At 38.9% G+C, this 17,500-nt stretch overlaps 1 protein-coding gene across 1 annotated transcript in view; it reads right to left on the reverse strand.

Annotated features, from left to right (window-relative positions):
• The window catches only part of Vav3 (vav guanine nucleotide exchange factor 3), a 331,496-nt gene that overhangs the window by 87,109 nt on the left and 226,887 nt on the right, over positions 1-17,500 (reverse strand). The window contains exons 18-19 of the mRNA XM_032897450.1: positions 16,152-16,177; positions 11,587-11,632 (exon numbers count right to left, since the gene is read on the reverse strand). Coding sequence (XP_032753341.1) covers positions 11,587-11,632; positions 16,152-16,177 — 72 coding nt within the window. The remainder of the gene's footprint in view (positions 1-11,586; positions 11,633-16,151; positions 16,178-17,500) is intronic.

Consider the following 17,500-nt stretch of genomic DNA (forward strand, 5'->3'; position numbering starts at 1 on the left):
AAGATAGCACAGTCTAAGCAAACTATTGAGTCTAAAACCCTGCAAAGCTATACAGTACAAAAAGTAGACTTTAAGCAATGTTTGAAAACAATTGCTTAAATATGTTAATAATTGAAAAATCATTGAAAACATTTTGATGTGCATTTTAAAGATGATCAGAGACTACGGTCTTACTTTGAAATTTTAAAAATTTAAAAAAGTTATAACTTAACTGAAAATAAGCATAAATGTCATTGCAAAAATTTTGATGTCCATATTAAATATACCTAAGAGTATATTAAAATATCTAAACATAAAGGAAATAATATTCAAAAACCTTTGAGAACCTGCAAATCTGAAATCTATATAGAAACAAATATGCTAGAAAATTATTCATATATTTTTTAAAAATGTTATTTATTTGTGTATTTGAACTTACTGGTACACATTAACTACATGTGGTCCTCAATGTAAGGTGGCCTAATTTATGACTTTGGACTTTCTGGTAATGTTAAATTAATGTACATTCAATAGAAACCATATTATGAGTTTATATATTTTCCCAGTTTAGACAAATACTATACAATGCTCTCTTCACATTCAGGGTAGCATCAGTCAGCCAAGGGTCCAGTTGGGCACAATCCTGTGAGCTGATACTCACAGTAAGGAACTTGCCTGCCATGTGTAAGGCCCTGAGTTTGATTACCAGTGTACATAGACATACATACATACATACATACATACACACACACACACACACACACACAGAGAGAGAGAGAGAGAGAGAGAGAGAGAGAGAGAGAGAGAGAGAGATATGAGATAGTACAGTGGGTTATAAAACAATGATGCCTAGTATGTTAACTGCATTTTTTTACTTACTGCATTTTTGACTTCATGATATTTTGAACTTACAATAGATTTACCAACTCAGATAAGTTTCAAAACACTATTTCATTTCTATCAAATAACATATAGCAAAAGAATACAGTGTCAATAGTCAAAAGCATATGACCTATCTTCTGATGCCAATATTAATGCAGGTAGAATGCAATATAATATTAAAGACAGTTTTAATACACACATACATATTAACACACACACGTGTACACACACACACACACCCCTCTCTATCTGAATTTATATGCACTGACCCAGAAACTCTAACTTCATGACTCCATTCTTAAATAGCAATCACCATCTGGCTACATCTGCTCATGTCCTTTCACTTTTATAATAATAAAGACTAGAAGGAATGTTTAACAATAAATCAAGCTAAAACTCACTTCACATTTTTGAAGAGCCTTTAAAAATTCAGGATTCCCTTCAAATTACAAGTAGGATGATCTTTTTAACAGAGCTAACCATGTTACTGTTATAGTTACAACTTTTCCAAGGCTTAACGAGCTCTTCCAGATATACTGTACTCCTAATTTCCTGGTGTGGAATAACAAATACCTTGCCCTGTCTCTTACACACAGCTCTCCTTCTCTACTGTTCTGTACTTGTGACTCCTCCTGGCCTTGACCAGAGCTGTTCCTTTCAACCACATTTATCTTCCATCCACATTTTTCATCAACCATCTACCTGTGTTGCGCATCCCAGTGTAGACCTCATTCCCAATCACCATGGACCCTTCACTCTCTTGCATTCACTGACTCAAATCTTCAAGACTAACTTCCTGCTACCTCTCAGTTCTGTGGAAGCAGGAACACATTTTGTTCACTCTTTAAATTTAACCCAAGCCTGCAGACTTCTCAAATGGTTGAACAAATGCATTCAGGAGACAAAGGGATAAACGCAGAACAACAAATCTTGAAATGTCAGACATTTTGTAAACATGTTACTCTACACACACACACACACACACACACACACACACACACACACATACATGAAGCATGAGGATCAACTAAACTAAGGAGGGGTCACCTGAATGAGTGGGTTATACATGTTTTTTTCTAAGATTTTTCACAATAAATTTCTAAATGCAAGAGTTTAGTTTATTACAGAAAGTCAATATTTTAAAGCCTAGTTCACACCAGTCAGCCATAACTGAACAATGACTATTGCATTTCTGCCACTGCCATTGTTATTCAAAAGATAACACAGCAAAATAAGGCAGTTTTCAGAACTGCATCATATTTTTAAATTATATATTAAACAGTTAATGTCTTAAAATATCTTTTTGAAAAATCAACTTCACTCAACTTTAATATGTAGTCTGCCAGAAATCATTCTCTCTACTTCAAAGCCGTTCGGCAGAGTGAGTTCTGCCAGTCATCCACCCAGTTCGTTTCTGAGCCAGGGTCTACCAGTTGTTTGTTTCAGAGCTTCTAATTAGCTGCCTTATCTTCTGTGAGGGATTCTTCTAGTGCTAAGTTTTAATCGTCCAAATTAATTGAAATACTGTAGCAATTCGAGATTAACATTTTCAAAATTAACAATGCATAAAATAAAATCAGTCATGAATCTGCTCAGTAACAGCAATTACTAACGAACTCTGCAAAACAGACCAGATCTCATTGCTAATTCTCACTGCAGTTAGGTCTTAGAAATAAGCTTTTCCCCTGTACAAAGATACTAGGAAGCAGAGATCATTTAGAGGGATTTTAGACTCAAACACTATGAGTATGATTGGTACCCACCATACATTCCATGATTCTGGGTAATCATCTTAAACTCAAGAAGCCATGATGCAATGTCACTCTCGTGATTGTGTCTTATAAGACTTGAATTGCTAGGATTCCCTACTGACTTCTTGGTTTGGTAAAATAAACATCAGTAGTAGAAAGTTCACACAGCAACGAGGTGAGAGCAGCATCTGGCCATGTGTGGTAGGTATTGGGGCCTTTAGCCCAGTAGTCTAAAGGGATTGGAATACTCCTTTCAGATCCCTGAGTTTGAAAGTGAACCCTTCCCCAGCTGACCCTTCAGATGACATCTAGCATCACCTTACATGCTAAATGAGTCTTTGTGAGCAAACCTGAAACAGAGAGTACCTATGAATCCTGCTCAGGTGTTAGAGTCACGGCCTATAAGATCTTATTTAGGACAAGTAGTAACACACCAGTATGGAACCAGTGCAGGAGTGTGTATGCATCAATGACAGCCATCACTTACAAATCTGCATCTGCTAATGTTGGGGTAAAGTGCTTCATCTATTAATCCATTTGACCTTCCTTGTGACACAAGAAAAGAGTTGCTACTTATCCCCATTTCAGAGGTGATAAACAATGCTAAACTCTTCCAAGGTTATCCATCCATGATAACCACTGCCAACGTATATCCCGAAATATAAAATCCAGTCTCTGAAAGTTCTGATGTAAGTGAAAATGGATGGAATGATAGGGTGGAAAGGGTTTGGGTGAGGGAGGGCATGTCAAGGTATAGGAGAATGCACAGTGAGAAATAACACTAAAGGCCTTTTAGAAGAAGTCATTTGGAAATTTACTACTGTAGGATCTCTCTCTCTCTCTCTCTCTCTCTCTGTCTCTCTCTCTCTGTCTCTCTCTGTCTCTCTCTCTCTCACACACACACACACACACACACGCACACACACACACACACACACACTGATTAACAAAGGTAAACTTATGATCAGCCCTTCCCTTCCCTGTATTTCCTTTCAGTCACAGCTCTAGGCTATGACCAACTACAATACATCCATGTCTTTTGTTGTCTTTCCTGACTCTTCCAGCATTTAAGGCACCTTCTTCCCATTTGTCCCCACAAGACACAGTCCCTTAGGATCCTTAGGGTCTTGTTCATTAGGCTTTCTAATTGAATAAACCGATCTGTACTAACGCTCAGTAGGTAACCGTGGAACAAAGAACTCCTGCTCGCATCTGTTCACAGGAGAATGCCAGCCTGATGCTTCAGGTACAAGGACACAATTAGACCACCCTCAACCGTGAGACGAAAACACTGCCTCTCTTGGCACTGCTGAAAAGTAAAGCTACCATTCAGGATCAGCCTTTGTTGATGTCCCCAGCCCCCTATTTTAGGTTATGCGCCTCCTGATGTACTTTAGAAAAACCTACAAGTAGTAAGAGAAGAATATAGGAAACAGAAAAGCTGGCCACAGGACCCTCCTGGGTGAAATGTCTGAAAAATGTTTTCTTCTCCTCCTTTTTCCTTTTCAAATCTGTACACATAGAATTGAGAGAAAGAAAGAAAAAAAGAAAATACACAAAAAGCTCTCTGCGGACATGTTGAGTCAGCCCCTTCTCCATACCTCCATTGTGGAAGTGGGGCATAGACAGTAGGCTGTCCATCCACAGGCAACCCTCACTACAGCCACTGCTGCAGAGATGAAAAAAAATGGAAGAACCTAATGTAAGCATTTCTCCCCATTCAAATTGAAAATCGATTTGATGATGTTGAAAAATAACTAAATAATAAAACACTCTTTCGACCAAAATTTTACAAACTATACTCCCATGCTCCAGTTAACACAAACCGATTTGTAAAAAGAACTGTGGTAATGATATAACCATAAACTAATCTACCAATGGTTTCTCTCCTAGGATCAGTTAGATATTACACCAAATACTGTTACTGGACAGTAATATGTTTTGATCCAATTGGATTCTTTTATTTAACAGTTGGGATCGCAGTGCTGAAATGAGATTATCTGGCTCTCAGAAGTGGTTGGCCTATAGAAAATCGCTGAAGTTTCTATTTTTATCTAGTATTTCATGGCACATAGTTTGCCTTCTTATGTGGAGCAGTAGTTAACTATCGTGGCTACAGATACAGAGAAGGAAACATGGGCCACATCTCATCTTCCAAGTAAAGAATATTGTATCAATGATAAATGTTCAAAGTAGCTCAAAGAATTTATGAATTCCTTTTTTGTCATGCTCTCCTAAACATTTAATAAATGCATACTTTACCTTCTAAGGATAACACTATCAATAAGATTACGCTAAAAGTTCATAAGTGATCCATAAAAAGGTGCTGTATATTATAACACAAATATTTTATTATCTCAATAATCACATTACTGATGTTGCTTGCCATCTAAAAGGACCACCTCCCTAGATGCACATCTATAACTCTTCGCCTCCTCTTTGTTCCTGTCCTAAAGGTACCTGTGCAGTAGGAAAGACTGGCTTGGCAAGGCATGTACAGACCCGCCAGAAAGCGGGAGTGGTCCTTTGTGAACTCAGAATGAGCCTTGAAAAGGAGAAATAAATCCTCAAACTGAAAGAGACGTGAGCCAGGTGCTGTGATGCTCATTTCAGAAATCTGTTATCCTGGCAAAGGGAATTAGAAAGGTAGTCCTGAAAATAACTACAAGGGGATCAACTGCCTCAGTGCAGAACTCGTCTTATTGTTCATAGTTTAATAGAAGCTCGGAGGAAAATCAGCTATTTTAAAAACCAGAGCACACTCTCCGGCTCCATTCACAGCTTGGATTTCTCATTCCTCTGCAATGAGTCTTAATCACCGGGTTCTCCTTGCCCCATTTCTTTTCTCAAGTTTATTTCTCTCAATGTGAAATATATTTTTACATTTACAATTATGCTCCCACCATTTCGGTTAGGATTTATATTTGATGAAAAATTAGTTTTGGAGGTGACAGAAAGATAGACATGGGAATGACTGATTAATATGGAAATATGACAATCTATGGAAACTGCATCTTATTGATTGCAGACAAAGGCTCATTTACAAAAGCCGTCAAGGTGCATTTGCTTCCCTGATTTAAAAGAAAAGGATCATTTTTTTAAAAGGAGCTTTTAGAGTCACAGTTTAAAAATAGTGGGTTGGTATTTTTTTTCTCATCACTGTTTTCTACTTGGAAACTGAAATATAAAATTTCTCTACTGAATAAGTCGTTCTGTTTAAAATCAAATCTAGAGGAAGTCAGCAATTCTATTTAGACTTGGAATGCAAACCTTTGAAATTAAAGCAGCAAAGAGAACCCTATTAAACTCCAATTCGGTACCATAAGCCAGCATAGCAAACTGTTTATTTACATAAATGAAAACATCATACACATAAATTAGTTTAAAAGTAACTCAAGCCCACAGTTTCTTATTTTTCTAATTCATTTAGCTTATTTGCATGTATTATGTAATTAAAAATGTTTTGCTGTGTTTGTAAGGCTATTCTCTAAGATACTATGCTGTACCATGATCCAAAGTACCTACATGTAGAATAGTACACAATGTTAAATCTTTACAACTAATGTATCTACATATGCATTTATTCAGCCGAAACCTGGTGCTTTTAACTATCTTTTCTACCTAGAATACAAATATTGTGGAGAAGGGACGTGTTGTTTGTATAATTAGCAACATGCTGGGTTTAGTGTCATGTAAGACATGAAGTTGATGATAAAAATGACTTCAATCCTGTCTTCTCATAAGGACAAGAAGAGCATGAATATCAGTACTACTCATCTTGAAGAGAAAGAGATCATCGCTGAAGATGACTCTGGTAAGAAACGGTTGAGACAACTCCTAAGGGTGGCCTTTCTGAATCACACGTATCTTCCCTTAACCAAGAAGGTTACAGTGAACACACAAGTCTTTGCTTTCGGGAGGATCCATGCACTTGGACATTATCTGTTTACTTGTTGTGCTAGGCTATCACAGTACACACAAGCAGCTTAAGCTCACAGGAGAGAGCTACCAAAGCATTTCCCATCTGCTCTATCTAATCTTTAAACACCATGACAAAGAATAACAACCCGATTTTTTTTTTACGCTCATGACTTACATACAAGAGGTTATGAGTTCCACAAATGTACATAAAAGTCTAGAAATATGAACTTGGTATAAAGATCACATGCTATGGCAAACAGATATACTGCATGCCATCAGAAATCAATCTTAAATCTCCGATACTTAGATAGGAGGAAATTTTTTAAACCTAGGTATTAAATTTTAATTGGTAACTTTGACCTTGAGTGCCACTTGAGGTGAAAAATATTACAGCAGTGCTCGGATTTGCTTGAGATTTATGATCTCATGTTCTTGAAAAAGACCCAGCACCTCCGTGTTCCTGAAATAATTGATCTGTCTGTTACAAGTGTTGTTTTCCTGATACCAACATCTGTCTCAGGAAGAGAGGTACAAACTGGTGAAAGCATCCTGCTATATTTAAGTGATTCAAAAGAGCTACCAGCATTTGCATCTGACACACATTACATTTGTAAAAGCACTCAGGATTAAAAAAAAAGTTCTTAGCCTACTACAGCACAAGGAAAAAACAATGAAACCATTATTAATATGGTATACAAAGATTAGATATAATTACTAGTAGAATTTTCTGTGTGCAGACAAGCCACAGCACAAACATGTAGCCCTCGTCTTTCTTGGGTTGTGTTAGAAATCCACAAAATAACCCCACAGTTTTCAATGAGAGTTTTCATTGTCCTGAAGTCACAAACTCTTACAACTAAAGCCAAAACAAATCACTTTCAACCAACTCTTTTGGTTGAATCTTTTGGTGAAGATAATCCAAAGATTGTAAAAGTTGCTTAGCAATCAGGAAATAAAGGAAATATGAATATTACTATGATTATGTAACTTTCTTGTTTATATTTTTTTCAATACAGGGCCTCAGTAGGAAGCTCTGGATGTCTTAAGACTCACTATGTAGACCAGGCTGGCTTTGAACTCACAGCTGTCCCTGCCTGCCAAGTTCTAGGATTAAAGAAATTCACCGCTACGCATGGCTGCAACTTCTTGATTCAATATAGTTTTAATAGAAAATTGAATCATTTTTCAAAGATTTAAGTTGCAAATACTGATTCTCCACATGACAAAGTGTCCAACATTAAATAAATTGCTGTAGAACAAATTAATATAATTATCAATACAAATGAGTGTCTAGTGCTTACTAAGCACTTTGTATATACTACCTCCCATCATGCTCACAACACATGTATTCTTCTTTCATACGTATGAAAGCCACAACAGAGGAAGCAAACTAAAAGGAGTGGGGCAGCAAGCAAAGAACGTAGGCTAGCCCAAAGTGTAAACAACATGTCTCAGATCCACGCTTCCCAACTCTACATCGTGACATGGTTCACTAATACAACATCAGATAGAATTCAAAAGTAAGCGAATAGCAGGACACAAGTGACAGGAATTGAGAAGAGGAAAAATGGGTAAGGGGCTTGCAAACAGGAAGGGGAAGGAAGGTCAACACAGAAAGAGGAAGATGAAACAAATATCACAAATGTTGCTTGATAAAACATCAAAGATTTGTATTACTCTATAACCAACTAAATCATATAGACGTGAATGCATACTCATACACACATCTTAAAGGAAATTATGAAACTAGGATTAACAAGTGCTCTCCACAAGAACCACAGATTAACAAAAATCCAGTATCGGACATGAAAACCCCTTTAGAATGGTTAGTCAGGGTGGTCCACATGACTCCCAAACAATGGCTGTTGTCTTTAGTTCTCCTTCCCTGAATGTAAGTAAGTGTCTACTGCTGAAAACGCTGCACACCAAGAACACAGGACCTAGATTATTTGAGGTAGATAGAACTTGAAAACCTCCTTCCTATGGTCTGGCTACCATGCTGCCAGAAAATACTTGGAAGCTGCCAATGGAGGGAAGCAATTAATAATCCTACCCAGTTGTAGCACCCAAGAAACACAACAGTATCCAAAGTGCCAAGATATTGGTAAATAAGTGGCACTCACATGTTGGTGGCAACCAATTGCTCTCAAATTAGAATGACAGCCCACTAACAGGAGGGAAACTATGCCTAGGATTAGAAACTTAGGTAACTTTCTAGAGTTAGTGAGGTCATGGACAATCTACTACTGTCCCTTTGCTAGACCAAAATAATTCTTAACTGCATTCTAAATCTTATCCATATACCCACAGATAAGTATATATACCACCAGCTGTCAAGGAAGCTTCTCTTTACAGCAAATGAAGACCATCACAGGAAACCACCACTGGACCAGACACAGACATCAATGGAGCCTGGGGAGCCAAGTGCAATGGATATATTTGTATGTCGGCTCTTGCCTCTACAGCTCAGGGACCAACCCCGAGGAAGCATAACGACTGGAGGAGCCAGAATACCACGGTGCTTGTCAATCAGTCTCTCTCAGACATGGATGCATAGTTAAGATCTGGACAATAGCAACAGCAATAGACATGCTAGCTAGGAGAGGGGGAAATCTTAGGGGACCACACTCCTTAATAAGGCACTGCAAGTAACTGGTGACTGCTGAGGGAGAGTCAGTCTCTCCCCTGATGAACCCCCTAAGTGGTTGTCCAATAGAAAGTGAAACCACATGCACACAGACAACAGAAACAAACTCAGGTTGTTATTTATATATTTGTACATATATATATATGTATATATATATATGTTATATCTACAATAATAATGGTGAAGAAGAGGCTATCAATTCATAGAGAGAAAAAAGGAGTTGAAGGGAAGAGACTTGAGAGAGATTAGAGGAGGGAGGGAGAAGAAGTGATAATTATATTTTAACCAAAATGTATAAAAAAGAAAAAGCAAGAGAGTCAACATATAAGGAAAAATGTATAGTCACTCACTAATTCATGTAACAAATGTTTGTTGTGTCTTCTGTACACATAACTGTGTATTAAAGTCCTTTCAACAATAAAGGTATGTGTGAGATTAAGTTTTGTACAGGGCCTCTGAAATTTGAACCTGATGAAGTAGGTACTTTGCCCCCCTCCCCCAACAGCCTGATTATTTTTCTACAACCCATTCTTATGAGGTTCTAGAAAGCAATCAGTGTACTATAACTTAGAGATTTTAGTGAGAAAAGAAGATGGGATAGTCAAGAGAACTTCTACACCAAAGACACCAATGGCCAACGCTGCTTCTAGGGAGCTGTGTGTACGTTCTGTCCCAGTTGTCTGGGTATCTCTTGAAACGTCTTGGATAAACACGTCCCAAGAATCATGAAAATCTGCTGAACATCATTTGCCCGAAAGACAAGTGTCAAACAAGGGTTTATCCTGAGCAAAGAAGCATGGTGAGTCGGCAGAGGAGGAGGCAGGACTGCGAAAGCAATCAAGCTTGACACATACCTCAGGCCTCATCCAGGAGTGGCTAAAGGAAGGGGCATGTGGAACCTCACTGCAGCCACAAGAGCATTACCCATTTGCTTCTTCATAGAAACGTGATGAGTGGAAAACCACTCACACGCAAATACAGGAAAGCATCCTATAATGTACGCGCTCACTTTTGGAATGTTTGTAAGCTTATTCTTCATGCGGGACTTTATCTCTTTGTCACTGATCTACTAGGCCACATTTATAACCTGAGAATTCACTATATTTTCCTTTAAACAATCTAAAGGATTGTAGAAAACCAACTGCGGAGTAAATTATAGAGTTAAATGTGCATCATCTGACTCTCTAAGTAAATGCACTTCTCTACAGGGAAATAGACCAAATAAAAATGCCCAGAGGAGTAAAAGAAATTTCAAAATAACACTTTTAAAAGCCAGATTATTTTCTGGAATAGAAATACAATTCACACAAAACAATAAAGAAACATCGCACACACAATCAACACACTCCTATTAAATATGAGTGAGTTATCTTCTAAATGTCAACATATAGACCCCTTGCAAAGGATCTTGGCTTGAGAAAGTCAGAATTATTAAAAAGTAAAACAGAACTCTATGGTTTTTGGGTTTTTTAATGGCATTAATTTTGTTCTGTAGTTAGATGAGTTAAAAAAAAACTTGGGATATAAGTGAGTCAATGTCTAGCCAGAGGCAACAGGGCTTCCATAATCTCTGTCATCTCACAAACCGGTAGGGCCAGCCTGGGTGTGGTTTCAGTTAAAGGATGTTATGCTTTGAAAACGCAACTTTACAGCTAAACGAACAGTGCTGAGGACGAGAATGCAAATGTAAACAATAGCCCAGATCCACAGTACACTCGCTGGACTATGAAATGCACATATTGAAATGCTTTATCGAGGAATCCCGCTACACCTCCAAGGACAGGGTCATGCACAGAACAGAACGTTCAGTGACTAAACTGTGGAAGGCACGTCTTAATGAATGAAAAAGTAATTACACTGTGATAGCATAGGGCAAACTTTACAAAGTTAGGAAAAAACAGGTTTTCGTTTGTTCTGTTTTATTTGCGTTGTTTTGTTTTTACAGCTGGATCACTCCAAGTCTCCAGAGGACACTTGTTCAGAGACCCGACAATCACTTTGCTGATGTAAAGTCGTATAAATAGAGAATCAGAAGCCCCCCAGTTGGGGAGGGTAGCAGTTGCACGCTCTCCTCTGCCCTCTAAGAACAGTGGTGGTGAGCTGGTTGGCTTTCTTACCTGATTTAGGAGGGAAATGAGGAGGGTGCTGGGTATGTTAGCATTAGGCAGGCAACCCTGTGGCTGTGCAGTTAAGCAAATAACCAGCTCAAACGCTGAAAGCCCTGGGAGCTGGAGGTTAGTCACCCAGGAGTGACTTGCACTTTAGACCTTCACCTCCTGGTCACAAGGTATAGACCAAACTGTGGGGACAAAGGTCAGCGGTGCAGCTGACTTTCCACAGCGATTTCCATTTACCTTCACAGTCACTTAACTGCAGTTTTCACAGATTATATAATGAGAAACAGACCTGGATCCACCTGTCTGGAAGCTCGCCGAAGTCCATTGGTCCGCTTCTGTGAGGAAAACAAAGCAAGACAGGAGCGTTAGTGAGATGGGATAGCATCGTTGTAGCAGGGAAGCTCTGGCAATCAATGTTGCCTTAGTCCCGATTAGAATCATGGCTAACTGTAAACAAAATGTGATTTGAATGCTTCTATTTATAATTTAATAGAATCCCTCTGATAAGTTTCCATTAGAATACCACTACATTTTATAAGTCATTGAAATGAACAGAAATACTTTCGTTTGCCTTATTTATGCGTCATAACCTAATAATTCTTAAAGCCATAGGATTATAGGATATAGGAAAACCATCCCCATTCATGGTTAGAAAATATTCCCAGCAAAGAAATATGCAGCTTTAAGCAGGTGTGTAAAAATTCTCACTCAAGTATTTCTGGGCCATGGCAGACCAGGGGCTGAAAAAGGCATAAAACTTCAAACTAAAGACCCAAAGCTCTGGCTCCAGAAAACACTTATTTGATAATGTGTTTTAATTATAGATGAATTATTATCTTCATAATTAAAAAAAAGTACAGGCAATTCATGAAGCAAAACAAATCAATTATCATAGGAAGGGAATTCCTTTTGGGAAAAAAAAAGGCAAAAACAAAAACCCATCACACTTTAAAAAAAAAAAAAAAAAAGGAAAAGAAAAGAAAAAAACACCGCAAGACAAGCGATTTTAAATCTGAAAATGAACGGTTACCACTTGTTTTCACAAGCATTGAATTCTTTGTTACTTGATTACTACAATAATCTCAGAATTAATGAAGGATTTATTTCTTTAAATTTTTGTTATACAGTAGATGTGAAGTTGTGTGTAGGACCACTGAATCATTGAGATTCTCCTGAGAGGAATTTTCTTTTACGTGTGTTGGAATTTGTCATTGTGTATATAGGGACATGGTTTCGTCAGAGGAGTCCCCGTTTTAAAACCTACACCTAAGCCATGGAATTTTCTCAGGGCAGCTTCTCAGGCTGGTTTCTTTCATAAGTTAAATCACTGAAATGTTGGAATGGGGGCTTTAATACTCTCAGGTACTCAGAGCCATGTGCTGGAGATTCTAGGAGATTCTAGATTCTTAGGTAAAGCAGTGTAGAGAAAGTTTAAACATGGAATTTTTTATTTTCACCTCAACCACTCTCAAAATGCATTTGTAAAAGATGAATAGGATCATTAAAGTCTGCTGGGATTTCTACTGAGTAAACAGGGTACCTATGCTAGGAAAACCATTAGAGAGAATTGCTGTAAGAAAACGTGTTGCCCTGGGCTCCTTGGTGGCCAAGACATAAACATGAGGGTTACAGATCCTCCTCTGAAAACAGGAAAGAAAACTCCTGTCAAAACTGAGCTCTTTCTTACCAAAAATTTGATTGAACAATTTTTGAGTTCTCTACAGAAGGGGCACCAAACAAAGCAACTCACGATACTTTCAACAGAAAAAAAAATATGGTTTGCTTCCCACCAACACCATCACCTTCACTGGCAACAGAAACTCTTGCCCAGTTTGACCTAGGGCTTAAGATTAAAGTAGGTAACACAATACAGTTACTGACCATATAGAAAAGACTATCTTCGAAGATAGGACGTTCCGCTCGAGCTTTCCCATCTTTCAGGGGGAAATGATAACTACTTCACCAGCATGGTGGTGAGAGTTCATTTGTCTTAAGTGTTTGGATCGTTCAGTGAATCTTTACTGTTACTGTCATTATTAACTTGGTGGAGTTGTGAAAGTTTCAATTCACACATAGGATACGTTCTGTTCTGGAAACTACAGCATCTACACTTCGCTGCGGTTTTGAACTGAGGTCTTGCTATGCTGCTGCCCTTCCTGATCTCAAATCCACACATGCAAGAGATCCTCCTGCCTCGGCCCCCTCAGGAGCTGAGATTTCAGGCATCTGTCGCTGGGCCCCATTTGCCTTACCAACTGTTTAATGTTCTTCCTCCTGAGAAGTCATTTAAACCAGTCACTCTAAAACCAGGGACTTTTCCACAGGAGAGGTGGGCAGTAAAATAGAGTATATGTTAAATTAATTCTACACACACAGAGAAATCCCAACTAAACAAAACTGTGATTAACTCTAGTCTAAAAGTATCTGACATTTTTACTATAAAAATTACAAAATACGTTAAAATCTTTTTTGAAATGCAATATTCAATGTCCCTCCTGTGACTAGAGAGACCTAGTCTTTAGGTAGAAGTTGGGAAAGAAAGGCGATCCATGGCAGCCATGCCTGGAAGTCACAGACCCAGGAGACAGGGGAGTTGGTCTCTGGAATTTGACTCTTTTATTCTCCCCAGAAGGGTCCGGGAGGCAAACCTAATTTTATATAAGCGTTTGGTAATTATTTCTTGCTTCACTGCCTTGTCTTATTATTCTTTTTAAAATGTGTGTATTATCTAAAAATCCTGTCTTCGTGCTTCTTGGAGGGAAAGAGAACTAATTCTCTCTGTTGAATTTTACCCACAATATAAGGAAAAGCTCCCTCTGTTTTGTGGAGTTAGCTTTGGCCCCTCGGCAAGGGGGGATAGGCGTGAAGTGGCTGAGTAGGTAGACGTGCAGTAGTGAACTTGCTATGGGTTGTTTGCAGGCTCCCTGAAAGCCAGACTGGGTGGGAGGGGACAGCCAAGGCACAGCAATGCAGACCCGTGGATCCTGTGACTAGGGGACCTGCCGAGAATGAAGCCAAATTCTTAGAAGAAAAACTCCCAATCATACAACCATAGCAACAGAGGAGAACTCGAGGCCAGTGTAGGAGAGATAGAAAGTTTTCAAGAAAGAAAACAAACAAACAAACAAACAAACAAAATCACATTCTCAATATTCTTTACCATACTCTTTTCCTAAAATAAAGCAGTTCCCAGATGAATTAATTGGCTAGCCTCAGCCCACGCTATCATCTTCTACCCAGACAAAGTGGAGGCTATTAGTAAAGTTAAACATTAAATGAAAATTGCACTTATTACATTCAAAAGTTAAGAAAATCACTGCGACACCGACGCTACAATTTTAAATTTTCAACATGAAAATTAATTTCTTTTTATTAATAGGCTCACATGTAATTTTGAGGGTATAAATGTGTCTGAGAGAATTATTTAATATCATGTGAGAATGATTAACTACTTCTTATTAGCACATTTTCCTTCTGCAAATACACCCACTTCCTAGGACTTCCTTGAGATAAAATGAAATCATTTTCTTAGGGAAAAAAAATAATACACATGTCTAATAATAATATGTGAAGTATCTTCGAGTTGAAGCCCAGGACCAAGACCAGCATGTTTAGCAAGGTCATACAAGAAGAACCCAGACAACTCTCATATAAAAACGGCCCTCCCTGTCTAAGAAGCATAACAGGAGTTTGGGAGCAACTGGAGTTAGCCTGAAAGAGGTCAATATGGTCTCCTTTTAATTCAGGAAAGATTGTTACCTTATTATATGTCCCTGGTCTAAACTCTATGTCCTGACACTCATTTAAGTAGGCACTCTGAACAGCTGTGCCTAGCACAAGGTTCCTCAGACCATACCCATAACACCATGCCTGCAGACATTACACACATAAAATAAAGGCGAGACCACAGCCTCTGAAGACATTTCCCCATGGTTTCCATATTTTTACCAACTATATAAATACTAGCCGATAAAAACCATGCTCAGTGCACAGGCACATTGGTCTGGGCTGTTTGATTTACTGGTTGCTTGTTCGGGTTTGGTATTTTAATTCTGGTTTTGGTTTTGGTTGTTGATGCTAAATCCAGAGGCATTTTCAAAGACAGATAATAGGAATTTAGTAAACAGACTGTCATTCTTTCGTCCTGGAATTCTCAGATGACCTTAAACATTTTTACTCACGTTATATTTAATTTCATCTATTTATTTTAAAAAAATATTTTGCTATCCTATATTTTCAGAGTCATGTAAAACTTTTATAAGTTTTGACCGATGGCCAAAATAATGGTGTTCTGAGGTCTGTCGCATTTTACACTCTTTTCCATGTTTCGAAGTAGCTTTATTCTGAGAGCTAGACTTATGAACCACACACTTTTAAGCCGTTGGGCTGTGTTAAACCAAAAGGAAATATTATCAGAGCTTGATTAGATCAACACGACTCAGTACTGACCAGCTTTGTGCTGAAGGTGAAAAACTTCTAGAAAGCTGAACCCAAATTCTTGGTAAAACTGGCAGAACTCTCACAAGCCACTACCGGGCAGTGAAACAACATCATGGTGGGCCATAGGTCTACCTACTTCCTGGAGGGGGGCTACCTTCCCCAGCACACAGAGCCACCTTCACCCAGTATGCGTGAGGGGCAAACAGCCACATTCACCTCAACCTAAGGCTTCAGACAACAGAAAAATTCCCAATTCAGGTCGTGTTTTGACAAGCGCCTGGCGGCTCCCTCCACTTCAGCTTCACCGGTTCATCAGGAAAGGCACATTTAACACCGTAAGAGCTCAAGCCTGTTGAAGTTAAAAAGCAGCTTGAAACGCAAAGCTTACATAAAAAGTTTAAATGTCAATCTTACCTCCGGTGGTTTGAATGGCCCTTGTTCTGAAACAAAGGTAAAAATTGGCATCGTCAGTGCGGGTCCTTTGGTTTGGTTAGCAGTCTTAGCTTGTCCTCTGCAGAGTAGCAAAGCACTACTCCTCTGTTTTCTTAACTGATACCTGTAATATATTTCCAGGGCCCCTCAGGCTGGGCTCGTAATTGTTTAGCAACCCCGGGTTCTCTTACCTTATTGGCTTGTCAGAAAGGTGACTCACACTCCTAAATGACTTGTGGCTTATGCTTAACTTTTCCAACTGTTTCTTAAGCAATGTCAATCCAGCCTCATAAAACTCCTTAAAACAAGGACTTACACTAATTTATATGCAAGATTCAATCCTGAGAGGCAAGCCTTTTTCTTTCAACACATTTTCAGATCCAAGTGCACTGTTTAAACGATACTGTGCAGACAAGTTCCTGCAACTGCAAACCTCACCCAGCAAAGCGTTCCGTGTGAGGAGGTTTCCATCCACTGGCAATGATACTTACGTTTTATTTTAGAGAAAGTATTCTTTGGTTTACAGATATATACTTAAAAAACAAACAAACAAAACCACCTCAATCAAGACACAGTTCCAACACTCTTTCCCCTTGCTTCATATACTTATAAACAGGTACACCATCTTTTTTACTACAGTTTGGTGCTTAAAACTGATTCACACCCATAGAGTCTTGAGACCCTCAGGTGAGCAACCTGGCCTGGGGGTGGGAGGAGGGGCGCAGGGTATCAGAGTAAGAGTGCACGATGCAGATGGAAAAAACGATCAGCAGGTTTTTCCCTTCCCTCCCCCACATCGAGCAACATCTAAACAAGTTATAACTTCTCCAGACAGAGTGAAAACCGATCACTGCTGTGAGCCCATGCTTGCACTCTTCCCATCCAAAATAACCTCTAAGAAAGGATCTGAGAAAAAACGGACGGATGCAACCAAAGGAGACATCAGGAGAGCAAGAGCAGGCCTGGATACAGCTCTGTGGATTGTTTCCTTAAAAGGATCCAAGAATCCACTCGGCCAGAGTTCACAGGGAAAGCTCCTAGCAGAACACCTGCCCTGCTAGAGCCGGCTGCTCACCCAAGAAGACTGCCTGGGGCAGGGAACGCATGGGAGGTCGCTTTGTGGACTTCTGCTTTTCGCTTTTTTTCTTTCTTTTCACTTTTTTCTCTCTTCTTTTTTTTTTTTAAAGGATAACTCCAGACTAATGGGAACGGAAGCTCCATGAGCAGAAAGTCACCTTCTGGAGAAAGTCTAAGTTTGCCTCCCTGTGTCAATTTCAAACCCCAGCACCCTAACTTCACAGATGACTGCCTCCCTCCTGTGAAAGCATCTT

This window comes from Rattus rattus, chromosome 3 (assembly GCF_011064425.1).
Source record: "Rattus rattus isolate New Zealand chromosome 3, Rrattus_CSIRO_v1, whole genome shotgun sequence".
Classification (NCBI taxonomy): Eukaryota; Metazoa; Chordata; class Mammalia; order Rodentia; family Muridae; genus Rattus; species Rattus rattus.